The 27695-nt window shown below is 37.9% G+C and overlaps 1 protein-coding gene across 4 annotated transcripts; it reads right to left on the reverse strand.

The window, feature by feature from the left end:
- Positions 1 to 536: 536 nt before the first annotated feature.
- GPR26 (G protein-coupled receptor 26) lies at positions 537 to 27695 on the reverse strand. 4 transcript variants are annotated; one of them, XR_007775155.1, is made up of 4 exons: positions 26928 to 27695; positions 17306 to 17419; positions 6156 to 8691; positions 537 to 1789 (listed from the first exon to the last, which is right to left on the reverse strand). XR_007775155.1 is itself a non-coding variant. In XM_050959654.1 (4 exons), exons 1-3 carry the CDS (start codon positions 27593 to 27595, stop codon positions 8460 to 8462), a joined length of 1014 nt encoding a protein of 337 aa, XP_050815611.1. In that variant the 5' UTR covers positions 27596 to 27695; the 3' UTR covers positions 537 to 6233; positions 8417 to 8459. The 4 variants fall into 4 exon arrangements, 2 of the variants coding, with proteins under 2 accessions (XP_050815611.1, XP_050815610.1); XR_007775156.1 differs by having other exon boundaries at positions 537 to 917; positions 1654 to 8691; XM_050959654.1 differs by having other exon boundaries at positions 537 to 6233; positions 8417 to 8691.

Consider the following 27695-nt stretch of genomic DNA (forward strand, 5'->3'; position numbering starts at 1 on the left):
TGTTCCTGAATTCTCCAGCTGGTTCTAGTTCCCAGAGAGGATTCTGAATCATAGGTCCAAACCCAATTGGAGCTGCTGGAGGTAATGCAGATGGGGAAATGGGAAATGTTATAATCTGTTGATCCAGTCAAGAGCGAGGTTTGCTGCTGGACTTCACTCTGAGACAGTTTCAGGTATAGACCTGTTACTGGCAAGTGGCCAAAGATAACCTGTACCCGTCATCTCAGTCTATCTCCTCAACTGTAACATGGTGAGAACCAGCTGAAGTCACTGCAGGATTGAGGATCTGATTCCTAATTAGTACACCTGTGGTGCTCATAATGGATGAAAAAGTATATCCTTTCCATAATGTACTCGGTACCAGCTACCCATTAATAAAATGAGATCATTTTATGTCATTGCAATCACATGAAAATAAGCAATCTCCATGTTTCCAATAAGCAAGAGGCAGATTTTTTAAATGTAATCTTTTATATAAAAAATTGCTCACACAAGTTCATTTAATAATACAATCACGTTTTATAACAGAGTAACAAAATCACAATATACATATATATTTTTCTGTATTAACAATTAACTCTAGATAATAAAAATATATTACAACATTTGATATGTATTCACAAAGCACAAGCCATCGTAAACAGAACAGGCAGCACAGGCCTCTTGTTCAAAAATATGTAAATAAGTTAATTACATTGGTCTTTAATCTTTTTTTTAAATTCAAGGTACTATTGTAACAAAATTAGGATTTCTGTCAATCTGTCTTTACACAAATGATTCAGCACATCTGAAACATAAATAGGACAAAATGAAAAAAGGAGTATATCATTTAGCCTACCTGGGAAATTGGTGTTCTTACGTACATGGCAGTCTTGTTCTGTTTTGTCACTCGACATTTATATTGATGTCAATTTTCTCTATGAAATTTAGAAATATTTTATTTATTTAGTTATTTGGTATTATCCAAGAAAAAGGAGTTTAAAGAAGCCCAAATATAAATTTAAATGATATGGCACATTTTAATGCTGAAGTAGTCAACACATTCTACAGGTACAGTAGCTGTTAACTGTATTTCAGAACTAACTTAATCAAACTTGCTAGGTACCAGTAGACATGGAAATAATCATCTTTTATATTTATGGAAACATAAAGGCCTGGTCCTTCAAACCTTTAATCATGTGGCTGAATCTTACTCATCCAAGTAGTCCCATTGGGACGTACGTAAAGGTTTTCTGATTGGTCCCATAATCATTGTTAATGATTGTTTGGTAATAATCTAATCCTGAGGAAAAGTTTTTTACTGAACTGCTTCTGGAAATGTTGGCAATATGTTACATTCCTGTAAGAATTCAGCAATGATTCACTGGTGATTGCCAAGTCTATGGGATTTTGTTTTCTAAAATGATCTTAAGAAAATAAAAACATAGTGGAAAAAAATCTGATATTTAGAAAAATGCCCTGCATCTAAATAAAGATAAATCAAGGCACCTTTTAGTTATATATTTCTCTTTTCCAAGGCAATTTGTGATACTGAATTTTCAAATATCTCCTCTGGGGAAGCCCTCTTGGTTCTCTTTAGTATAGTAGCTCCATTTTTACACTCTCTGGTTAGAAGGTTTACTGGGATGAGCTTGGGGTTGGGAGTTAGCATACCTGGGTTCTTTTTTGACAATGCCACTGATCTGCTGTGTAACCTTGGGCAAGTCACTTAATTTTGTTTTGTAACAAGTGACCATCCATTGCTCTGGATCCTTTCACAGTTAACATCTCTGGGCCTCAGTTATCACATCTGCAAAGCAAGGATAATAATACTTTGAGATCTGAAGATAAGAAAGCTCTATAAGAACCTGATCCAAAGACCATTGAAAGCAACTGTGGTCTTTTAATTGACTTCAGTGATCAGGATCCATAAGAGCAAAGTAATTAAAGTAAATGAGACTATTTGTGGTGTAAACAGAATTGGGCCCTATGTTAGTATTATTATTATTAGGGTTGTATTTGCATTTTCATTGTAAAGAACTATTTTAGTTTTTCTCTAGGAATTCTGGCTGGGCTGAAACCAAAGAAGTGGTTGGTGTTTTTGGAGGTTTTCTAATATTCATCTTATTTTTAAAAATACTGGATATTTTTAAAGCTCTAGGTATACAAATAACTGGAAGATAGTTTTCCAGCATTTAACAAGAACTACAAAATTAATTTTTTTAAAATACAGCTTTTGTAGAGCATAAGTCAATTATGTGGACTTGTGCCTTTTGGGTACATTGAAACCATGTGCGATAACACTTCTTAAACAAAGTTTCATATTTTTACTACACAGAATTACTGCACATGCATGGTGTAGTACACATGATATATTACCAGCCATGTATTTGCTTTTCAGTACACATATTCTTGACAGTGCAATTAGTCTATCCAGCCAATCATTTTCATTATAAATATAGATATATACGATAAACCATAGCAACCATTAGCAGTTTGTTCAATCAAGATGCCTCATTTAGAAAAAGTAAACTCTAAATACATATTTACATGATACACAGCAATGACTATGGAGGCCAATAGTAGACATTTTGTACAGACCTTAACAGCTCTTGCTACTATGTGAACTCTTATACATCTCCTTGAGGGACATCTTTCTTTTTTTAGCAGTAGATTTTAATAAAAAGTTCACACACAGAGGCTACAAGTATCATCAGTGGCCTGACATAAACCATACAAAGTAATTAAAAAAAGAATTAAGGCTAACACTTCATCCTTAGCTCTCTTCTATGGGTCTGAGTATTGGAAAGATTGTTAAAGATGTAGGCCCCGATTCTGCAAACACTTAAGCACATGGCTAGTCCCTATTAAAACATATGCATATGTAATTGAAGAATCTAGGCCTTACTTGAGTGTCTGTATTGTATTACATGCTCAGTAATAGTGATGGTAGGCTGACTTAGATGGAGTCTCTAGCTTCTTTTTTAAGTTTTGTTAGATTATCTGAATTTAATTTTGGCTGATGATTCCAGTACTGAGTGGGCAGCAAACAACCTCTGAGATGTTGTATTCAGTACCTGCACAATGGAAGTTGAAAGTGTACAGGACTAGATATCCAAAACGGGATGCTTGTCATGTCTAGAACCTGCGTAATAAATTAGTGGGAGGTAAACTACAAGTTTGGAGGTTAAGTTTTAGATCAATGTTTGGCTGTTTAATCAGACTGTCTGAGCCACTTGGGTTCACAGAATGAGTCTGAAAAACTCTGGAGAACAGATTCTCACAAGACAAAAATGTTTTTTGATGGTGCCCTCAAAAGAGGGCTTGGTTTGGTCTGTGTGAATAGTTTTGGTGGAAACTTAAACCCACCTGAAAACATGGGCCATTTAGGTCCTCCCAAACTCCCTTTTATATAAAACATTCTATGGACTTGAATCAATACTGTTCACACAGCCTGTGTCCTCTCCATGCACTCCGTGCTAGCTGGATAGTCAGGTCGGAACCTCCTACAGTTACTATTAGATGATTTTTTTAGGGGTTGAGGAGTGAGTTGTGAATTACTTCTTCCAGATTTCAATATGGAGACAAGGTGACACTGTCCTACTGCAGATATTAGGAGCACAGCCTGGAAGGATCACTTTCAGAGAACTTTTTTGAATATCTAGTTCCTAAAAAGTTGGGAACTGCAGCCTCTCATAACGGATCTGATCCCGAACCACTGAAATTAGAGGGACCTTTGTCAGTTTACTCAATGGGCTCAGAAACAAATCCTACATACCTAGGGCCAGATTTTTTTTTAAGTACTTAGACGTTTAAGATGAAGATAGATACCTAGTGGATTTTCAAAAGAACCTAGATACTTATGAATGGAAGTGAGGTGCCTAGACACTTCTGAAAATCTCATTAGGTGTCTATCTGAATCTTTCAGAACGTAAACACCTTCAAAAATCTGTCCACAAGAAATTTAATGGTTGGGTTAAATAATATATACCCAGTCATACATAGGGTCTTATCCTTACCTGATATAAATCAGAATAGCTCTATTGAAGTGAATAAAAATATGATGACTTTATGCCAGCTGAAAATCTGGCCTTTTTGTTTACTGGAATGATCAGTTTCAACCTCTTATTGTTTTTTGCAATGCATTGCTAACCCAAATACACCCATTTAAATGCTATGAGCACCTGCCAACGGATAATGAACATAAAAGAAGCTCATGCTTTTAAAAGGCTACATACTATATTGGGCTAAATTTTCATAAATATCCACCCAAGTTCTGTCTGCAAAACACAGAGTTGCACATGGGAAGATAGGTAATTGGACGTGCATGTGGAAAATGGATATAGAATATGGAATTGCAGATTTTAAAGGACAAACTGCATCTTGTACAGGCAGCTATGCAACTTTTGCAGATGCAATACAAGGTTCACTGAGCACATTTTATGCACATTTTAAAAAAAATTATTCCAATAGTTTAAAATAACAACTGTACATAAAACATACATACACAGCTGCGCTTCCGACAGGAAGACTGCAATTCCACTTCATGGTCAGAGATAAAGTATTGTGCATTCCATTTGCCATCATTATTCTAACTCACTGGAGTGAAAGTATCATATAGTATGTGATAATAGACACATAGTAACTTGCGTGTACATTCATCACTCAGGCACATATTTTAGAAAACTTTGCCCATTGCCTGTAAGAATTCAGCTTAATATCTAGCACTTAATGAGCCACTGAATCATATTTCTAGCATCGTATAAAATATCAGCAAAATGTTCAGATATTTCTTTTATTTTGTATGTTGAATCAGTTTCTTGAGCACCAGCATTTAAAGCTCTAGCTTGTCTCCTATGCTAGAAATATGGTAATGTGTCAGATATCTGTATCAAGTTTAAAAAATGCAAGTATGAGGAAATTAAATTTGCTTCTCTTATAAGGTTAATTCTAGAAGAAAGGCACCATGAAAGAAAGATAAATTGCTACACAACATACAGGAGGAGAGATTTATTGCTCATGATAACACATGAATCAACCAAGGACTGAGTGTGACACACAGTTGTAATGAAACAAACCTGTCTATATTCTTCTCCGTCTTTTACTAGCCGCCTTAATAGTTCTTGCAAAGGTTGGCTCGGAAGTCATCTCACTCTTTTTGAATGATTGTTCTTTTTAAAAAGTTAATCTCTATGGGGACAGTATTGAATATTTAACCAGTCCTATGGTGGTTCTGCATGCAAACCTCCTATTGACTTCAATAGCAGTCCCATACACAGATTGACAACAGGAATGGGCCTTAAGACAGCCAGTTGTAATACGCTTAAACAAATGTGATCACTATGGAACATACAATTATCTATATTAAACCCTTTACAGTTTTTAAACTGACTAACAGCAGTTAGTCATTCTCCCTGACTCTTGTCAGAAATACAAACAAGCCATTAAAATAAGTTCTTAAGAAAAAAAATACTGAACAGGATGTTTCTACTTATTGCACCTGAGAAAATCATGTTAAGCCCAATAAATCAAATTATTAAAATGAGGTAGACAATTTATTTTGGGGGCGAGGGGGCTAAACTTGGGATGTTGGATCAGAGGAAATTTATGTAAATTGCCTAACTTTTTATGTAGCTTTACAACTGATTTGACTACTATTAATAGTTAACATGGGAATATTTGTTTACACTGTAGTTGTCAATCTCCCTTGTTTAATATTTCATTTTTAAAGTATGTGAATGCTTGTTTATGTTCATTTCACTATAGAAGAGAGATCTTTATAGAGCAATGGCTAAATTCACTACGGTTCTATGCAGGCTAATGCCCACATGTATACTTGGGGCCTGATCCAAAGCCAATTGGAATTAGTGAAAAGATTCCCATTGACTTCAATGGCCTTTGGATCAGGCTTTCACTAAAGCCACAACAACAGACATTCTCCCAAGGTGCAGGAGGTTGCAGAAAGCAGCTACAAACCTCCCTTGCCTAGGTGGGAAGGTTGTAAGGGACCAGCGTTTCCAAAAAGCAGACAAGGCTGGTTGGTAAATGTACCTGGCCACACCACCTGGGACAATACCTTTATTTAGCCTATCAGCCTGTGCTAATGGAGCCCATAGATCGCAATAAAGTTCCCCTCACATAGCAGAAATATAAGAGAGAGCATTACCATTGCCTACCTTACTCCAAGAATGAATTTGAGCCCTCCAGTGCAGAGGGCCTCATCAGCTCAATATGGCCCTCAGATTCATATTTATCTGCAGAATATGAACAGAGCAAAAAAATTTCAATCTCATCAAGGACCTGAACCATTATTGGAAGATGCCAATCATATAGAGATATCAATCATACGAATGAAGGTATTAACTATATGCATTCAATTCCAGGTGTACTCTGGACACAAATCTGCAATCATACCATCATCAAAATATTCAGCTGGTTTTGTGGAGCAAACTACTTTAGATCGAACACTATACAAATCTATTCCTCGACAATTAATTTTTGTTGTGATGTATTAAATATCTGGACTGTAAATCACTTTCTGGAGATAAGGGTGCAGATCTGAGACAGAATTTTGTCTCTTTATCAGAAAAATTGGCTAAAATCCACTGAGAAGCATAATCTCAGTATCAGAACACTTTGGTTACTGGCACAAAGAGTGAGTTTATAAAAATATTTTTTATATATTTAATAAACATATATACCATGTGAGGCTTTTGAAACCAACTGTGCTTGATTTAAAATTAATCTTGTGTCATAATGAGGATATCATGTGCTACCAATTAACTTTAAAATTACAGTAACAAAAATGAGGATTGATTAATTATTGTTCTTGTTTTTTACATATCAGTTAACTGGCAAAACATTTGGAATGTACAGAGATAATCTTATGCCACCTTGGTTTTCACTGAATCAAAAGGACAATTGCTGATGATCAGTGAATATAATTCTGAATGAATGGTGGGATGATGGTTTCAGGGTCAGATATGTATGTGTCACTTAATTATGAAGTCATCTACTGACTATAGTTATAATTAAAGGATAAAGTCAACCAAATAATACTTGCAAAACAGAATTGTGTTGCCCTGAACTCAGTAAGAATTCTTATACTAAGGACTGAACCAAATGTAATACACAGAATGAAGTCCCCATAGAAATATTGTACATAGGATTGTCTTGATTTTGTCTGAATGTTTTGCCAATATGAATATCTGCATTAACAGCTGACTGAAAATGCAGTGATTGCTAAAAACAGAACTGTTCTTTAATAAAAGACTGAGAAGAAACATACCTTTAAAAGAGAAATGGGATTAGCTTCAAATCTGAGTTCAGACTGAAGTCTGCAAATCGAATCTTGCTCTATAAGGGACTAAATCTAACACCCTGAAATTTGGAAAGTTCAAATCTTGATCCAGGTTTGGACCACACATTTAGGAGAATTTGGATGAATGATTTTTGGCCCAGTCCATTTCAGCTTTGGGCCTATCTCTACTTCAAACCATCTTCTACTTCTCCCCGGAAACAACCAACCATCAAAAACCATAACAATTTACAGCTTTTCATGATTAATAAAGTTTCAGTAAAGAAAATAACTAGACACTCTTTGAAAACTTTCTGGGAAATGAGTCCAGTCCTGCAGTCATTGGGTAAAATTTTGCCCTATCCCTATACAGTTCAGACATGTGGTAAAGGGACATAAGTACCCTGACCTCTTATCCCTGTATACCCTGTGGAAAAGTCCTTTAGAATTTCATGGGGAGGAAACCAAGAAAGTTCTATAGAAATTACTCTAAGAACATACAGGATGTAATAAGGAAAGATGGCCTTAATTGAGCTATCCTATAGCACTCTATAGAAGACATCATTCTCTATTCAATTCTACAGGATAGTTCAAAAAAGCATATAGAAAAAAGACCTCAGATACTACAGCAAAGGGGCCATATAAGTACATAGGTAAACAGATAGATAATTTTCTATTAAGCTCTAACAAGATTTTCCATAGGCACCTACTCAAGCAGCCAGGTCAGCATTGTTCTGTAGTTCTAGCAAGGGGGATCAGGTGGAGCATCACACAGAGCCAGCAACATGTGCAAGCCAGGGATATACACTACAACTTTTTTAGAGTAGCATTAAAATGGACTCTGCAACATTTTGCTCCTGCCACTTCTATGGCTCCCTCAAATAAGGAAGGGTTTGGCTCATTATGGATGCATCACCCTGCATTGAAGTCAATGGGATATTTGTGTTTGGAGAGCTGTCAGGTTCAGGTATCAAGTACAACACTTCATGTCAAAAGAGGGACATGTGAAGCAGCCAGCTTCACTATGAAAGTTGTTACATGGGCTGCTGATGAGATACAAGCTAGATTGTGAGCTTCAGTGAATAACTTCCATGACCGTTCTTAGTTAATGATAGCTACATGTTATTCCCCCCCAACCACCTTGTATTCTTCCATCTTTCGTGGATATTCTGTGCTGGCTTCCTCATTCAGTTGTTTGCAAGATATTCTGATTGTGCAATTCGCTTGTGAGCGCTGAGGAATTTATGGAGCTTCTTTTAAGAATCTTGTTTATGATGTCCTTCCATGTCGTCTTGTACTGATGTCGTAATAAAGAGTACACAAAAGGGTCTGAAACAGCTTTGCTGTAAGCCAAACACTTGGAAACAACTCCCCAGTGAGAATTGATGGGGACTACGGATGATAATTCTACCAGTCTGCCAAGAAACGGGGAAAAGTGTTACTGAGAGAGAGACATAACAACAGTACAGATGGAAACAGAGCAAACTGCTAGTGGCACACCAGCAGGATCAGGGAGAGGAATTTTCTTTGTATTGTTCAGTTCTTAGCAGAGCAAGGGACTACAATTTCAACATAGCACATTGGTTCTACACACAGCTACCTTTATTATAAATGGAAGTTACATGCATACCTCCTTGTGCAGGTTATCAGAGGACTATAACTGGATGACCAGTTCTGTGCACAACAAAACAAACTTACACAGACTAAGTATCTGCTGTGTTGTTTTTTTATGCGGTGGTTCTTTATTGTGGAAACCACATTCCCTCACACATAAGCCATATACAGCTGTCTTCTTGGGATCCTGAAGTTACTGAATGATAGCATCAAGAAGGGGAAAAAACATGAGCCCACCTCCCCAAGATCTTTAAACTAAATGCAAGAGGCCAAATTCTCATGTTTTACTTAGTCTTTTCTCAGATAAGCTGCATTTACTGTAGTCTGAAATGCTGAGGAATCATCTCTGGATCTGACCTAAGCAGAAATGTTCACTATATTGGACCATATACAGCCCAGCTGTAAGTAAATGCATTCCACTGGCTTCAGTGAAGTTGCATCCACTTGGAGCAAGGATATGTTTACTGTTCAAGCTTGATTTTTAGAAATATTGATATGAACATGACTTTACTTGTATGATCTCTCCCATGTCTTCTCTAGTAACAATGAGAAAAGAAAACAAAGAATGTACTTCCTGTTGATTTAGAGCAGGTCCCGCTCAGCGTGGGTCTCACACTGAGCATTTAGGGACCTCACACAAGTCTTATGATTCATAACAGATATTCAGCAATTATTCTTTGACTCTCTAAGCCGTATCCTATCTGTATGCCCTTTCTGAGAAGGTGTAGTGCTTTCTTTGATCTCTACAGGATGCTTATTCCTATAAGGTCTTGGTCTAGTAAAGGAAAGCATGAATTTACACTTGGGTTTCTTCAGAAATTATTTTTAATAGTGGTGTATCATCAGCGTCATGTTTATTATTGGTTTTGCTTAGTCACAAGTTAATTAATTAAATGAATACAGTCTTCACTGAAAATCTCCTATTAAATATTATGCTATTATCACACAATCACTTGTGCACAACAGATTAATCTCACCTATTACAAGAATGTTTTTTTCCAGATTGTCCAAAATAATTGTCTAAATATTGTCCTAAAACCTTTTTTTAGTATGCTAGAGTTCAACACTGAGAGGAGTGCCTTTGCCCAGGCGAGTGGACTGCATGTGCAGAATACTAGCTGTACGTCTACACTGCAAAAACAAACAAACAAACAAACAAACCCAGAAAGAACTACTGCAGCAAGTCTGAGCTCAGCCAAACTAACTTGGGCTTGAACTATGGGTCTAAAAATATCAGTGTATAGTGTTCCTGCTCAGGCTGAAGCCCAGATTCTGAGACCTTCCCTGCTCGATGGGTGTCAGGACGTGGACTCCAGCCCAAGTGGGAATATTTACTTTCCTATATTTAGCCCCGTAGTGCAAGCCTCATGAACCTGAGTCAGTTGACCTAGGTGCTGAGACTTGTTGCTTGAGGGGTTCTGTTTTTGTCTTTGCAGTGTAGATGTATCCTAGATCTTGAAGAATGGTAGTTCCTGTAATGTTCTCGATAACTTTTGTATATCAGACATTTTGGAAATTTTCTTGTTGTCCCAGAGGAACCATATACCTCTTCCAGCTGTTCTGGACCAACAGGGAATAGAGTTTCTCAGCTAAGTTACTTCATTTTATGCTGATTCAAACACAGATACTTCATTTTGTGATATTTCAGGCAATGTTGACAAGACAATATTGAATATTTTGCAAGCTTTTCTCTTGAAATGTCTTTAGAATCACCAAAGGGCAGTTCTGCTTAATATGTGTCCAAAATTTTTGAAAAACAATTGATTTTTCCAGAACAGTATTTCAAAAGATGCATGTCTTGCCATCTGAGAATAAAATGCCCTGATCTGCACTGGGATATTAAATCTTTGCTGAAAGTTTTCAGCAGCAGGTCCCCATGAACATGTATGGCAAATGGGTTTATTGCTAGTCTTCCTGCAGGGAAAAAAACCTGTCAGTATTGTTTCAGAGAGCGTGACTGAGGCGCAGTTTTTGAAGCAGTATTAAAAGTAGCTTTGTCTGACTTAATCATCTTACAAAAGTGTATGTCTTCTCCCTTGGTTTATTAATCTCTTGCTTAATTCCTCCCTCAGTCATGCTTTTTGAAGGAGAATTGAGAAGCGTAATCAGCCAGAGGTTAGGGCACTGGATTGGGACTAAGGAGACCTGGGTTCCTTAATTGGCTCCGCCACTAGCCTTGGGCAAGTCACTTCACCTCTCCGTGTTTCTCTTTCCCTTCCCATCTTTTGTTTGTCCTGCCTACTTACACTGTAAACTCTTTGGCTCTATGCCCTGGTCTACACTACAAATCCACACCTGAGTGTTGTAATTATACCGACCTAACCTCCACTGTAGACAGTGCTATGTTGATAGGAGAGCTTCTCCCACTGACATAGCTACTGCCACTCGGGGAGGAGGAGGAGTGCCTATGCCGATGGGAGACTCTCCGGGTAGGCATCTTCACTAAGAATGACAAAGGCGCCATTGCAGTGCTGTAAGTGTAGACAAGCCCTATGGGTTTGTACAAGCACCTAGTTCAGAATCATAGAAATGTAGGGCTTGAAGGGACTTCAAGGGATCATCTAGCCTAGCCCCCTGTGCTTAGGCAGAACCAAGTATACCTAGACTATCCCTGACAAACGTTCAACCTATTCTTAAAAACCTCCAATAACAGGGATTCCACAATGTCCCTAGGAAGCCTAACTCCAAATCTAACACAGCTTAATGACCCTTATAGTTAGAAAGATTTTTCTAATATCTAACCTAAACTTCCCTTGCTACAGATTAAGCCCATTGCTACTTCTCCTACCTCCAGTCTACATGGAGAACAATTGATCATTGTCCTCTTTATAACAGCCTTTAAAGTATTTGAAGACTGTTATCTGGTCCCCTCTCAGTTGTCTTTCCTCAATGCTAAACTTGCCCAGGTTTTTTAACCTTTACTCATAGGTCAGGTTTTCTAAACCTTTTTTCATGTTTGTTGCTCTCCTCTGCACTCTCTCCAATTTATCCACACCTTTCCTAAAGTGTGGTGCTCAGAATTGAATATAGTTCTTCACCTGAGGCCTTACCAGTGCCAAATAGAGCAGGGCAATTACCTCCTATGTCTTACATGTGACATTCTTGCTAATACATCCAAGAATAGTAGATTTTTTCACAACTGCATCACATTGACTCATATCCAATTTACTTTCCACTATACCCCTTAGATCCTTTTTGGATGTGCTAGCATCTAGCCAGATATCTTTCATTTTGGAGTTGTGCATCTTTCCTAAGCACAGTACTTTGTATTTGTCTTTATTGAATTTTATCTTGTTGATTTCAGACCAATTCTCCAATTTGTCAAAGTCATTTTGAGGCTGTATAACGGAGCCACGATCTCAGTTTGAGCCTCTAGACACTACTGTAATGTAGATAATAATGAAGATAGTTCTATGTCTTTTACACTAGCATTTAAATACTATTTTGTATGAGGGGGTATTTCTTTATATGAATGGTAAAGTTTCTTAGTGTGATCTTAGATGCAGCAGGAACAGTGAAAGAAAGAGAATTCAGGGGCAACATGCAGACAGGGTGGACCTCATGACAGAAATACTCTCCAACATGCCAGTTTTCATATTTTTTTTCTTTGCTGTGAAAAACCATTCTTGCCCTCATAGTTTTCCAGTCAATTTCGTGATGATAAGCCTCTCATAAGCCATAGGGGGACTTTTCATTTTAAAATCAGTTAACAAACATGCATTCAATGTCTGTCGGTCTGCGCATTGAACAGTATAACTACTTGCACTCTGTGAGCTGTTACTGTCACCTGTTGCCAATATCATGACTGTTTAGATGTATATGAACTAAGACAATTAAATGGAATCATTGTCCAAGGGCAGCAAGTGAAGACAATGTGTGGCTATTGAGTTTAAACCAAAAAGTGCTGTACTGTAGATTAGTTTTCCTTTCAAATATTTGCACATTGGCTGTTGCATAACTGTCAAGTTTCAAATGGGATTTTTTTTCCCAGGATTCCTTCATGTTGAAGATGACCATTAATAAAATTCAGTTCAGGTTCTCTAATCTTTTCTTCATATAGCTGTTCTAAAATTGTTTGGTAACAAGCTGTATACTTCTTTCTCAGACAGAGGAAGTGCTCTAAAATGTGGAAAAGAGGTCAAGAGATCATATAGGAGAAGAACGAGTCTTTCAAACTCTGGTAACTAGAGAATACTTTACTGGGTGAGACACATTTCATATTCTGATAGAGTTTGATGGAACTTCATTAAATTCAGCGGATGCCTTCAATAACCAAGATGTGGAACTTTGCGTTTGACCCTGTGTCAATCAATTTCATGAATTATAATCAATCTTCCCTAAAAGCACATCAAGTAGACAGTTGGAGGAAGCAATCCAAGATTCACTGCTATTTTTTTCTTCAATGATTGAGGCCTATTAGAAATCCCTCACTTTTATCAACAGAATTTTTAGTAGTTTATTAAATTATATTTGTGTCCTTGAAACTTACAATTTGCATAATACATAGTGCATTATTTCTGGCAACTATATATATATATATATATATATATATATATATATATATATATGCCTGTGTTTTTATTACAGATGTAACATATGTAATAAAATCACAGGCATAGAAATGTACACAGAGCCCAATGCTGAATGTTGTGCAATGCACAGACAATTCCATGATGGATATTCAAGACATATTGTATTTGTCATCATCTTTGACGGAAGATTTTGTTTCCAATTGATGAGGGACATTCTATGCATCCAGTTTCAATTTTCATGAAACGTTAGAGCCAAAAAGTGACATTTTCAATGAAGTCGCATTAATATTTTAGTGCCATCTGTAAATTAAATTCCACAGCATCATCTACACAATTGCAAATGTCTTAATGCTTCAAAGCTGTAAAGCTGTATTCCTTGTAATATTTTGTTAATATTTTAGAATTTTATAATTATTAGAAAGGATTTCATGTAGATAATAAACCTTTTAATTTCACTTCCAGTAAACCGGAGAGAATGTTTCTTTAGTTTGAGAATTAAGACATTAATCTCTTAGGCACTCAAGTGAAACTCCCTTGCATTAGTCAAGTCAGTGCATGCCTCTGTGTCTAAACATGTGTTGTAGTGAAAGCTTTTACTGCAAACACACTAGAGAAGCCAGTGATGTAGTTCCAACATACTTGTTTTTCAGTGCTGTAATCTGAGAACAGTTATAGAGAAAACACAGTATAGAACAGATCGTCTCAAACATTTTATCATTAAACGGTGAGGCAAAACAGATATTTTCTGGGTTTTAGACGATCAGATCAGAACAAATCCATTCATTTTCCAGAAATTTGGTTAAGACTGTCTCTATTGTATTACCTCTGTTTAGCCTGAATTCTTATTGTTTTAGTATATGTCGAAATGCTAAGGCCCAACTTCTGCCCTCAGATATTTGCACACAATTCCCATTGACATCAGAATTTGACCTGAATGGTTTCTGATTAAATATGTTGTACTGATGAGATCTTTATTTTCAAGGCTTTATCAGAGAGTTTTAATGTTACATGTTGATTTCAGAGTTAATTGTTGTAAAGAAGCTCCGGGCACACAGCTCTTCACCTTACTGTTTGGTAAAATAGGAATGTGTTAGCATAATGTCCTTTTTACAAAGCGCTGTTTTAATAGCCACTGCACTGGATAACCTCCAAAACCTGAAAATGACTGCTTCTTACTGATTGTGAGCAGTCTTATTAACAGTCAGTCTTGCTTCTTCAGTGTGTGTATGTATCATGACCTGCCATGTTCTGCAAGGAATCAGAGTGACATGTGAATTCCTATAACCTGACCTGTGAGCCCCAGAAGCCTTTTTTTTTCTAGCCATTGTCATATCTCCACTTCACATCAACTAAGGCTTTCAACTGAGACTGGAAGGCTGTTTTTTTCAAAACTGGGCACCCAAAATTGATTATGAAAATCAAGTATTTATATGCACAAACTGGCAAGTGGGAACCTCTCATTGAAATTCTGTACCCAGCTACTCATTTGTACAAACACGATTTTGTCTGCAAAGATCAGACAAGCAGGTATGAAAAATGTGGTATTGGTTTGTTTGTCAAATGTTCCATGATGACATAAGAGAATTCTTACCTTTTTTCATTTAAAATTTGGAGATTTGCTTGTTAGGGCTTGTGGGCTATTTTTTTTCTGATATTATGGGATAATTCATTAATTTACGGCCTGATTATTGACAAACAGAATTTACTCACATGAGTAAATGTTGAATATTATGAAATAATATGAAGGGCCTAGAGTCTGCAATAGGTGACAGAAAAAATTGAAATAAAAATATTGTTATTTTCCTATAAAAAGCTACAGAGAGAAAATAAAGGGATGTGTGAGAATGTTATCTAATGGTAGGTATAGCTACATATCTTGATGTAAAGATATAAGAAATGGAAGCAAGGACTAGCAGCATTATTGCAAATCAGAATATATTAGCATATAATATAGAAAGGCACGGCTATCATATTATTACGTTAGTAACTCTAGAAATATGGACCAAAGTCATTCAGAAACAAGGAGTATTGGTACATGTCAGTGACTGGAGCTAAGGAGGTTTGTTATAAATTAAAGGGGCTTATTCTTAATAAGCATTTAATAGCATGTTTCTACTTCAGAGCTAAAAACAAACAGTTGCCTCCAGTACTTGTCTGAATCACTGAAAGCACTGGTTTTTAACCCCAATTAGATAAGCTTTTCCCTGGCTAAACCAAAGTTACTTCGAGATCCCTTATTCTAAACCCAGATCAATTATCACGCCTCATGATTTACAGTTTTCTGGCTTTGATTCAGCAAACATTAACCCACATGTTTAAATCCATCCCTACTCAGCATAGCACGTAAGGACATCATGTGCTTAAGTGCTTTGCTGAATTAGGAATGGATTGCTGAAAGAGGGCCTGAGTGATTAACTTTCTTTTTCCATGCATACCTTATATTCATTCTTTGCTTAGAAAAATGATGAAGTGCTCATCCTGAAAAGTGTTGAGAACTCTGTTCCCACTTAGATATCTGCCTAACTTTGAGCACTTGATAGATGCATTGATTTCAACAGGATTACTATATGCTTAAAGTTAAGCATATACCTAATGAGCTTTGCTGGATTTAGGGCAGAATGCTCAGCACCTTGCAAGACTGAGCCATAGGCTACTATGGAGAAGAACCTTAAAAAACACCATTCAGTCTTAAATTCAGTTTTAGTGTAAAATGAAGTTAGCCTCTTGAAATCAGACAAATACTCTAGTTCTGACATTGTAAAGCATGAGACTGAAGACTAAGTGACTGTAATAATCTAAAAAGTGTCAGAATGTGTTGCCTAGAAGATCTTATTGCTGTTATTAAGTGGAATTTATCAATAAATACAGTCACATTCTGTTACAAATAAACACCGTGTATTTAATTGTCATTATTGTCGTGGGCATAACATCATGAATGACACAAACCTCCAGTTCTGCCTAGAGATTTTAAGCCTATTTTTAAAAGAATAAATATACCAAATATCATAAATATTCCAAAAAATTAACTTAACCTTTTAGGTTGTGCTCACATATGTTGGGTCTGACTTTCCAATAATGTATTTTCACTAGAACAGCATTAAGTAATATTCAAGAATCAGTTTCCTTCTCCAGTTTCAGCACCAGAATTTGTCTGGAGTCCTTTAATAATGAATGCAAGTTGTACATTCCTTTCCAATAAATGTAACTTCAGAATGTTTATCTGGGCTACATGCTTTAACATTTTTATCTCATAGGATTAATTTTATGTTTCCTATAGGACCATTTTTAAAGATAAGATAGCAGATTGAAACTGGCCTCTGATCATAAATCACAAGAATTTTTGTTTTATCTCTGAGCCACGAAAGCTTTGATATTCTGTTTATGATTAAGAGCTCTATTCACTGAGACAAAATTCCCATTTAAGTCTGTGGGCCAGATTCTGATCTCATTTGACTAGATTCTCATAGCTCATCTCAGGCTCTGTAGTACCTTACTCTGTAAAGTGTCCACTTGAAATCAGTGGGACAATTTGTGCAGTGAACTAAGTATGAATAAGGACAGCACACCCATCTGACCCACTGACTTCTGTGGAGTTACTTCTGATTTACTCTGATGTGTATGAGGTAAGAATCCTGGCCTATCTGGACTTTGAGATCAAAGTTTGGCCTGTTGCCTGACTGAGAATTGGACAGAATAAGGACTATAAAATATGTAGAATACCATTACTACAGTAAATGCAACCTCTGTCATAACAGTGGAAATGTTTGACAAAAGTTTTGCTGAAAGTAGGAGACTTCTGGGTTAATATTCTGTTTTATGATTCATTGATCAAATTTTTCTGAGTTAGTGCATATAGAATTTCAGTAGGTAGGTTTGAACTTACCTTGTAATTACATAAGGTGCAAAACAAAGTATAAAAGTACCAATAAAGGTACTGATTTTCTTTGTTGCTCGTTGCCGCCGTCTCTTTTGTTCTTCTAGACAACGCTCTCGTACACTGTGTAACATTTAACACAAACAATGACACGAATCACTATACCAATAGCAGGTTTTAACGGTTTTACTCCTGGAGTGATTTATACAAGTCTTCCCTGAAAACGTTCTAGTCATACAGGACACTACTATCTATTAATTCATTATATCCTTTAACTCATATTTCCCCCCACAACATACACACAATAATTACTGTAAACTCTATTCTTTTATAATGAGATTGGGTCAAATTCATCCCTGGTGAAAGTAGCTATACCTCTCATTGGAATCAGTGGAAGTTGTACCTTCTTACATCAGGCCTGAATTTGCCCCTTTGTAGTCAATGAAATTTGGAAAAAAACCAAAATGGTACATATGGAACACTAGTCTATAGAAAGAACATTTTAAACAACATATTATAGGAAGGGAGAAAAAAGGAGATCAGAACTTCCCGAAGCAATAACCAATAAATATCTAGTACATTAATACCTTAGTTAAAAGCAATAAAAATGTGACTGGAAAAATATAACATACTGTGAAAGTTTTGTATGACACTAGAAAGATCATTCTATCACATAGATATGAATTGTATGGCCATATGTATGGCTTTATAATTACTTGTAAATTTCTGTGCATAATACTAGAAAAAAGTTTGTCATTTTGCAAAACAGACAATTAAATATCAAGTCTAAATAGCTATGACATCCTGAACCCTGGACTGAAACCTGCATGTTTTTTAATACAGAGTGACTGGACAAATAGAAAGAAATTAACTATATATTTATTTCAATATGCTATTTGCCATTTTAGCACATGAACTGCTCCTTAAAACTCACATTGGGCCAGATCTGGAGGTGATCTGAAACCTTGTTTCTATGAGCTACCTATGAATTGCTAAGGAGCTCAACTCATATTGAAATTAAGAGAGTGCGAATCCTCAGCACCTTTCTGAAATGAGCCTTTGGTTTTACTTGGCAAAACTTCCACTGAAATCACTATCAATTTACCTAAATAAGGATTGAGTGTATTTAGGATCCAGTTGAGGCTCATTCTGTTCATCTTTACATGGAGAGAAGAGCACTTTCACAGTGCTGCTATGTCTGCACTGTGCATGTGGGTGGAAAGGGGCAGGGAAAATGCTCCATCTCCCTCAATGTCCCAGCTAGCATGACTACATATGCTATGGCAAATACAAGGCTGGCAAAGGCACATTCCCCCTTGAGCAAGGGAAACCAGGAGGCAGATTGGGGCTCTGAGTCAATCTGTTCCCTGCTCTGCTCCTGGGGCAGCACAACTGGAAGCTGTTTCATGCACAGGACTTACAGCAGAGCCACCATTGATCCTAAGGTAGGACTTCACAGTTCAAGCCAGGAGCAGCATTTCTGTAATTGTCATTTATCAATAATTTTATTGTAAATGCAATATTGGCTCTCAGTTCCAAGCATGTATACAATAACAGGCATAGGGCTTACTGCCATCTCCAGATTCTGATATCACATAAAGCTAATGGAACCACAAAGATTTTCATTATCATCTAAGTGTCTAATCCTTTTTTGAATTCTGCTAAATTCTGTGCTTCATTGCTATCTTGTGGCAATGAGTTCCAAGGCTTGCCATGGGTTTTGTTAGAGAGAGGATTTCCTTTTATCAGTTGGAAATGTATTCTTATATTGCCAGTTCCCTGGGCATCTTCAGTCACTATTTTTAAAACAAACATGCCAAAAAAAAGTTTCTTCCTCCCTTGAAATATGTGATCCCCACCCCCATTCCTGAAAAAAATACTCCTGCCCAGGATGGGGAGAATTATATCTCAACAATGCCACATTTTCAAATTCTCTTTTTGTTTTGTTTTTTTGTTTTTGTTTTTTGATCTCTTCAAGGGTAAAAGTGGAATTTTTATATCTTTGGGAAAGGGTTCCACTGGAATCCAGGATTTGCTTTCAGTCCTGAACGAACTGGGAAATTGGATTTTAAATATGTGGCGTTTTAGATCTAGACCATCTATTTTAGGTTATTTGTAGAGGTTTTTATTGCTTCCTCTTTGCCCTGTTAAGCTGGACTCATGGCAACTCAGCCACCTGGCTTTCTAGGTGAAGGAACATAATCCAAAAAAAACCCAATTCTCATCAATTTTTTTAACTCTTTAAAATATTTTTTCTCTATGCTATGTGGCATATTTGGAATGATTTATTATTCAGGTTTTATTAGCACTCAACTGGGACACTGCATATGTCACTCAAAACTTCCTCACTTGTGAGTAACACAACCATCCCAAAGCATGTGATAAACACATCACATCTTAATGTATTTTCTTTCACTCTTTTTCTTAGACACGTATACATGTATTTATGTGTATATGTATATTTCCATATGCAAATGCACCTTTATGAATATTAGGGCTGTCAAGCAATTAAAAATTGAGATTAATCGCATAATTAAAAAAATCAGTTATGAGTAAACACATGATTGATCACACTGTTAAACAATAATAGAATACCATTTATTTAAATATTTTTGGGTGTTTTCTACATTTTCAAGTATACTGATTTCAGTTACAACACAGAATACAAAGTATAGAGTGCTCACTTTATATTATTTTTATTACAAATATTTGCACTGTAAAAAACAAAAGAAATTGTTTGTTTTCAATTCACCTAAAACAAGTACTGCAGAGCAATCTCTTTATCATGAAAGTTTAACTTACAAATGTAGAATTATGTACAAAAAATGCATTCAAAAATAAAAAATGTAAAATTATGGAGGCTGCAAGTCACTCAGTCTAACTTCTTGTTCAGCCAATTGCTCAGACAAATAAATTTGTTTACATTTGTAGGAGATAATGCTCCCACTTCTTGTTTATAACATCACCTGAAAGTGAGAACAGGCATTGTCGTGGCACAGTTGTAGCCAGTGTTGCAGGATATTCATGTGCCAGATGCGCTAAAGATTCATATGTCCCTTCATGCTTCAGTCATCATTCCCAGGGGACATGCGTCCATGCTGATAATGATTCTGCTTGATAACAGTCCAAAGCAATGTGTACTGATGCATGTTCATTTTCATTATCTGAGTCAGATGCCACCAGCATAAGGTTGATTTTCTTTTTTGGTGATTCGGGTTCTGTAGTTTCCACATTGGAGTGTGGCTTTCTTAAGAGTTCTGAAAGCATGCTCCACACCTCATCCCTCTCAGATTTTGAAGGCACTTCAGATTCTTAAACCTTGGGTTGAGTGTGGTAGCTATATTTAGAAATCTCACACTGGTACCTTCTTTGCGTTTTGTCAAATCTGCAGCGAAAGTGTTCTTAAAATAAACATGTGCTGGGTCATCATCCAAAACTGCTATAACATGAAATATATGGTAGAATGCAGGTACAATAGAGCAGGAAACATACAATTCTCCCCCAAGTAGTTCAGTCACAAATTTAATTAACACATTATTTTTTTAATAAGAGTCATCAGCATGGAAACATGTCCTCTGGAATAATGACTGAAACATGAAGGGGCACACAAAAGTTTAGCATAGCTGGCATGTAAGTATCTTGCAATGCCGTCTACAAAAGTGCATGCAAAGCCTGTTCTCACTTTCAGGTGACATTGTAAATAAGGAATGGACAGCATTATTTCCTGTAAATGTCAACAAACTTGTCTGTCTTAGCAATTGGCTGAACAAGAAGTAGGACTGAGTGGACTTGTAGGCTCTGAAGTTTTACACTGTTTTGTTTTTGAGTGCAGTTATGTAACAAAAACAATCTATATTTGTAAGTTGCACTTTCAGGACAAAATGATTGCACAGTATTTGTATGAGGTGAATTGAAAAATACTATTTCTATTGATTATCATTTTTACAGTGCAAATATTTATAATAAAAAGTACACTTCAATTTCAATTACAACACAGAGTTCAATATATATGAAAATGTAGAAAAACATCCAAAATATTTAATAAATCTCAATTGTTATTCTATTGCTTGAGAATGATTAAAACTGTGATTAATCGCAATTAATTTTTAATCACAATTAATTTTTTGAATTAATTGCATGAGTTAACTGCAATTAATCAACAGCCCTAATGTGTATATATATAAATATATATACATATGCATATGTTTAGATAATGATAATAGAACTGCACTCATAATCTACCTTTCATTAAAGTTTCTTCAGATCACTGAGATCATTAAATAAGGAAATTTCACAACTATGCTGTACTCTTGGAAAGCTGGTATAAAGCAATTCATTCTAGAATGGAAAGTTTATGAGATAATGGACTTTCAAATAACCACAATGTAATATATAGAAGCTAATTTTTGGGTGGCAGATTTCTAAATTTTCTAGCCATCTACTCCGATATATAAGTAAGGCAACATGGCTTTATGAGTAGAGAGATGAAAAACAATAGTAATAAAATTTTTTAAAGGTGTGCCCTAAACAAACACATGATCGTGTGAAGTGTTTTAAAAGTTTTCTTGGCACTCATTTTGGATGATCTTCAAAGATTACCTGTTGCTTTACCATTCAGGAATAATGTGACCATCCTTTCCAGCATTATGCACCCTTGTGTGTATATATATATGTATATATATATTGGTACATAAGGTCCTAGTCCTGAATTATGAACCACAAGGGGCAGAGGGATGTGCGTACATGTTTCTCAATGCAGGATTGTGGCCTAAATATATTCCATCCAAAAAGAGGAATTGGGCACTGGCAAGCCAGGAAATGCTAAGTGAAGGACAAACACTCAGCTTGAACTTTGTATCCCATTCACATTCCTTAACATATAGTCTCTGTTTGTCATCATATAGATAATGCAATAAAAACTGGGATTTTGTACAAATCTCATATGCAGGCCATATACTCTACCATATTGTACTGGTGTATAACACAGATGGTGCCAAGAGTTTGGGAAAATAACTGAGTGGGAAGAACCCTTTTGTATGCTGGGGTTCACCATCATTTTGACTACAAAAATTTAACATTTATAGATCAGATTAAGGAGGCAAAAGGGAAAATGAATATTTGTTATGGAAAATAAGAGGTAGACAGAAGGGGCAGGGGAGAGAAAGAGGGAGAGACTGTGGTTAAGGAGAAAGAAACTGGAGCACAGACATTATGGAGAAAATGTAGGTAAAAAGGGGTGATTGGGGGGCATGGAGGATGGAGAGTGACTGATTGAATGAAATGAAAATTGAGAGATGTTGGGGTTACAGTATTAAAAAAGTGGAAAGATCTGTGTGTGTAATGATTATGCCATGTATTGTGCTTACATTGTAATTGTCTGGAGCTCACACTGTCTTTTTTGTTAGCAGTTTGCACTGTGCCTCATAATGGTCTCTTGAGTATGTGGGATGTTTGAAATGACTGTATTTTCCATCCATAGTGAACAACAGGTGAATTATTCAGGTCTTGCCAAACAATACAGAGATGACTAGATTACACCGTTACATCTTTGTGCCTCCTATTTGACGCCTTTTAATCATTCCTAAGGAACTTCCTTTCTGTGGTGGGGGAGTTTTTTCTTTTCTTTCCTTCTCTGTCTTTATTCCCTTTTGTTGTCTCATTCAATTGTCTTCTCAGCTCCAGGTATTTCCCACTTTTATATTCCTGCCATATTTTTTTCATTTTCCACAGTTTCTTTATATTGTTTTTTTCTCTTCCTTACTCTCTCTACATATCTGTTTCCCCTTACATGTGTTGTTGCTGTTAATAGAATTATAACTGTTATTAATATTGAGCGTAGGAACCACAACCATGGATTCTTGAAGTTTATAGGTGTTACAGTAAGAATAATAATTAATAAATGAGCCATCTAGTGGATGAGGATTAGCTGGAGGTATACAGTATATTCTTGACAAATTCAGAATACTATTATAGGGGTGACAAGTAGTTCATAACTATGTGTGCTATAATTTGGTAATGTATCAGATATAATTGAAGACATTTGGTTTCTAACTCTGGACCCAGAATCCTATGTTAAACACTGCAGTTCAAAAGAGTTCATTAAGTATATGATGTATCTATATTGTCTTATTCCAGAAAGAGTATTTCCTACCTCTGAACCTTTTTTAAACTGTTATAAAATAACTACCATGTATTATTTTTTAGTTCACCACTGCATAAACTAGGTCAGAATATAACTGCTATATTCTGTATTTTGTTTTTCAATTTTTTTAACCAACTAAGTAGCACTATTTGGAGGAGAGTAAATAATAGCGTTGTTCCTTAAAAATTGCAGATTGCTTTAGATAACTGTAAAGTAGTTGCAGTATTCAAGATATTCCCACAATAAATATCAGAAAGCACAAGGGAATACGGCTGATACTAAGGTAAACCTGTCCAATTATCTTGCTAGAATTGGAAGATTTTGCGGATTTGGAATTCTAACTCCCATAGACTCGTTTGAAAATCCCAACCTAATTTCTTAGGCCTTGATCCACAAAATAAATCAATAAGAGAACGTATATATTTAAAGTTATGCATCTGCTGAAGTGCGTTTCTGCACTAGCACTTTATAGACATATGCAGAGATGATAAGAGGGTCTATGGCCTTTTTATAGGCTTCATATCATAGAAGCTGTTCCAGTGCATGACTGATTCATATACAGTAATTCCATCCATTTGTTACAGCAGTGCTGGACAGCACAGCTACAGATCAGTGAATGTTTCTGTTATTTACAACAGGATTTAAAACTCATTTTACTGTGAAATGTGCAGGAATTTGATATAATGGATGGATTACAATTATCACTAATGGACATGATGTTCTCCATGTTATCCTGTCAGTTTTCAAGATAAGGTGTGTAACATTCACAACCACTTTGGATTAGCCCCTGGTAACTAGAAACCATAGTTTGAGTGTTTTAGTGCAGAAACATCCTCAAGTTAACAGAGGCTAGAGAAAATCATGATAAGTCGTATTAGCAACGAGAAGACTTTTCACAAAACAGAAAATGCTTCATTTGGAACCTTATTTTTACAATCTTCTAAATACTGTAGGAACTATTTTAGGGCCCAATACCGCCCAAAGAGTCAAGAACAGTGATGACTGTTTTAATTGGTCCCAATGTAGTCTACAGCACTGCTCATGGAAGTAACCATTACATTAGGTAGTGTTTGCAAGAAATAATACTAAGAACTATTTGGCTATTTTTTATCAACCAAATGGCACATATGGTAGGGGAACCCTTATTACTATGGAGCTATGGATAAGGGAGTGATTTATGCTTGTGAGTCTCATTAATGCCAACAGGAGATATTCCCTTATCTGCCCCACATCCATAGTTGAAAACAATCCTAAATTGTTACTTAAGTGGAAAAAGGAAAGATTTTCTGAGCTAAGGTTTCCATTTCTCTCTCATCTAAGTCAACTGCAACTAAAGCAGGCACTAAAGATGAGTGAAATCCTATCCCTTTGGTACTTGGGGACCCAAGACTCAGTGGTACCAGAAATTTGATTCATGTTCTTGTCCACATGAAGGCAGGATCTTCACCAGTGGGGAAAAACTGTCTTCCCTTCTGGAGCTTGGCTGCTAGCTAACTGCATGCTGAATATCATCCCAGCAAGAGGAGCCCCTATGTTTGTCTTGCAGGGATAGAGGCTGAGGTTGATCAATAGCAAGGAATGTCACTGTGGATGACTGGAATGGAACCCTTTCTCCATCCCCATACAGACCTCCTCATCCCTCTCCCATCCAATATATCTCCAAACAGATGACCTCCAGTCAACCCACCCAGAGCCAGATCTCCCAAAAAATCTCTTCCCTTCCACCCCACTCTCAGCTCCTCCCCTTCACCACACCCAGATGGACCTTCCTAGACAGATCTACTCGGTTTATACACCTCCTCCCCTTGTCCACCTCCAGCCAGAGACTCCCAGTCAGACGTTTCCTCAGCCCAGCCCCAGTCAGACCATTTTCTCCCTTCCCCCAGCTGAATGTACCTCTAGACAGATCTGTTCCCCTACGATCACTTACTGCGAGTAGCCAGACACACTTCTACTAGATCCCCCAAGCCAGACCAGTTCCTCTGGATCCCCCAAGCCCAATCAACCAGACCCATTCCTCCCTACTTTTCCCCTTGCCAGAGCTCACCCCTCTATCCATTTCCACTCTCCTCAGCCACCCTAGTCAACAAGGTCTTCTCCCACCCAGCCACAACTAGCCAGACTCCCTACATTCTAAACCAGGACACCGCCAGCCAGACCACCAGACCCGTTCCCTTCCACTGCCACCCAGCAGACTTATCTCCCCACAACAGCCCCCAGACAGACAGACTGGAATACCTGCCCCCCCCCCCGAAGATCACTTTAGCCTGACTGGCTCTCTTCTATCACTCCAGCCCCACACCCATCCAGCTCCAGCCAGACCTGGACCCCTCAAGAGTTTGGTCCTCTCTTTCCCATCTTGTCTGCCTCCTCTAGCTAGATCTGTTCCCCTCCCAAACCTCTCCCTCTGTGCTTTGCCATCCCCCCCCCCCCACTACCCCTCTGCCAGACACACTCACCCAGCCAGAGTACCTCTCTTCTTGACTATTGTCCACGGGCTTCTCCCAGCTAGACTCCCTCTCTGCCAGCCTCCACTACACCCTCCTTTCTTACTGACCCGGGAAGAACCCCCAGCAAAAATCTGCTTCCCTCCAGACTTCTCTGCTGGGCTAGATCCACCTCCCCCGCCCCCACAGATCCCCCAAACTACTCCTTCCTCACACGCTGCAAATACCCCCTTCTGAACCTTCCCCCCACTCCTGCCCTCCTTCAACGCCCCTATGCTCATCTAAGAGTCATTATCCCGCTGTATTCCAGGGTCCCATTCCTCCCATTCCTAGGCGGGATGGGCTGATGGAAGGTCTCTGAGGCAGATTTAATTCCCGTTCCCGTCAGATTAAGGCTGGCACTGGATGCGCTCGTGCGTGGATTTACAGCTGGGTATTCACCTGTGTTTATCTGGTACGTAGTATTGCCTTAGCGTTCTTCCTTCCCGGGGGCTAAAGTTACTGACTCCGCGCTGACAATGCAAGGCTCGAGCAAAGGCATTGCGTTCGGCGCAGCAGTTTCCCACTGTACGTTGTCAAAGTCAAAGGGCAGGCTGAGTTTCAGTTTAAACCCTCTCCAGTGGTACCCAGGCACATTTTAGACTGTCGTTAGCAAAACTTCGGCATGTGCTCATCGGAGCCAAAGGGCCACATTCGAAAAACTATTTGCAATGAAAGTGCTCGCTGCTCCTGTGCACTCCACCCCAATGCAATTCCCTGGACGTAAGCCAGGGTCGTTAAATGGCACTGCTTGCCATTATCCCATCTCAGGAGTTATTGGCAGTGAATTTAACAGCAAATGTGAGCGCTACTGAAATAAACATGCTGATGATAAGCAGACCAGGGCTATATTTTAGATTCTCTCCTCCTGTCCTCCCTTCCCCAATCCCTCCTTGCCTTCCTTGGGATACAGTTCGGATCCTTGAACCCAGTCTTGCTCCTGATCTGGCTTCCTTTGCAGTGGGACCCCCTCATTCATTGAGCATATAGACAATCTCCTTACCTGGGATGGATGTCCACCAGCAGCACCAGTGTCTGCATGGTAATCACGTCAATTCGTTTACAGTGAAACCGCGCTACCTTCAGCACTTTGAGATAGGTGAAACACAACACTACGAGGGAGAGGAGGAAGCTGAGGATGTGAAAGATCCCCGTGAAAATCACAAACTGTGTCCTCTCCTCTGATCTGTTGTTGTACAGGGTGCAGGAGGCATAAAGGTGATGGAAACCCACCCAGGAGAGAGAAGCTGCCACTATTGGGAAGGACACAGAGTGTAGCCACGTGTAGCTCAGTATCAGAGCAGCATCTTTGTAACGCATTTTGGAGTGATAACTTAGAGGGAAGACCACAGCTATCCATCTATCTATGCTCAGCGCTGCCATGCTCAGCATGGAGTTCGTGGTCAAGAAAGTCTCCAGGAATCCCACCATGTGGCAAAACTGATCTCCCCCCGGTTGATTCTTGTAAATTATCCCAGCCAGGGTCAGGGGCATGTTCAAGACAGTCATCAACAAGTTGGAGAAGGTCAGGTTGAGGATAAACAATCCCGGGACCTGCTTGCGGATGTCGGCGCTGTACAAGAAGCAGATCAGCACCAGCACGTTGGACAGCAATGACACGAGGATCAGGACCACAACCAAGAAAGCCAGGATCACTTCCCAAATGTTCATGGTGCGTCCATTCACAGGAGGAACATTTCCCAAACTGCACCCAGCGGGCACCCAGAGAACATGGTGCGAGGCGCTCTCACCTCCTCCTCCTCCCCAGGCT

This window comes from Gopherus flavomarginatus, chromosome 6, assembly GCF_025201925.1.
Source record: "Gopherus flavomarginatus isolate rGopFla2 chromosome 6, rGopFla2.mat.asm, whole genome shotgun sequence".
NCBI lineage: Eukaryota > Metazoa > Chordata > Testudines > Testudinidae > Gopherus > Gopherus flavomarginatus.

What these genes read in the sequence shown, in the direction of transcription:
- GPR26 (XM_050959654.1), bottom strand. Translation starts at nt 27,595, where the DNA reads ATGAACATTTGGGAAGTGATCCTGGCTTTCTTGGTTGTGGTCCTGATC. An exon ending in CTGGTGGACATCCATCCCAG is followed by an intron (nt 17,420 to 26,927) that starts GTAAGGAGATTG and finishes AATGTTACACAG; the next exon opens with TGTACGAGAGCGTTGTCTAG. An exon ending in GCACCTTATGTAATTACAAG is followed by an intron (nt 8,692 to 17,305) that starts GTAAGTTCAAAC and finishes GTTTCTTGGCAG; the next exon opens with ACTGGTAGAATTATCATCCG.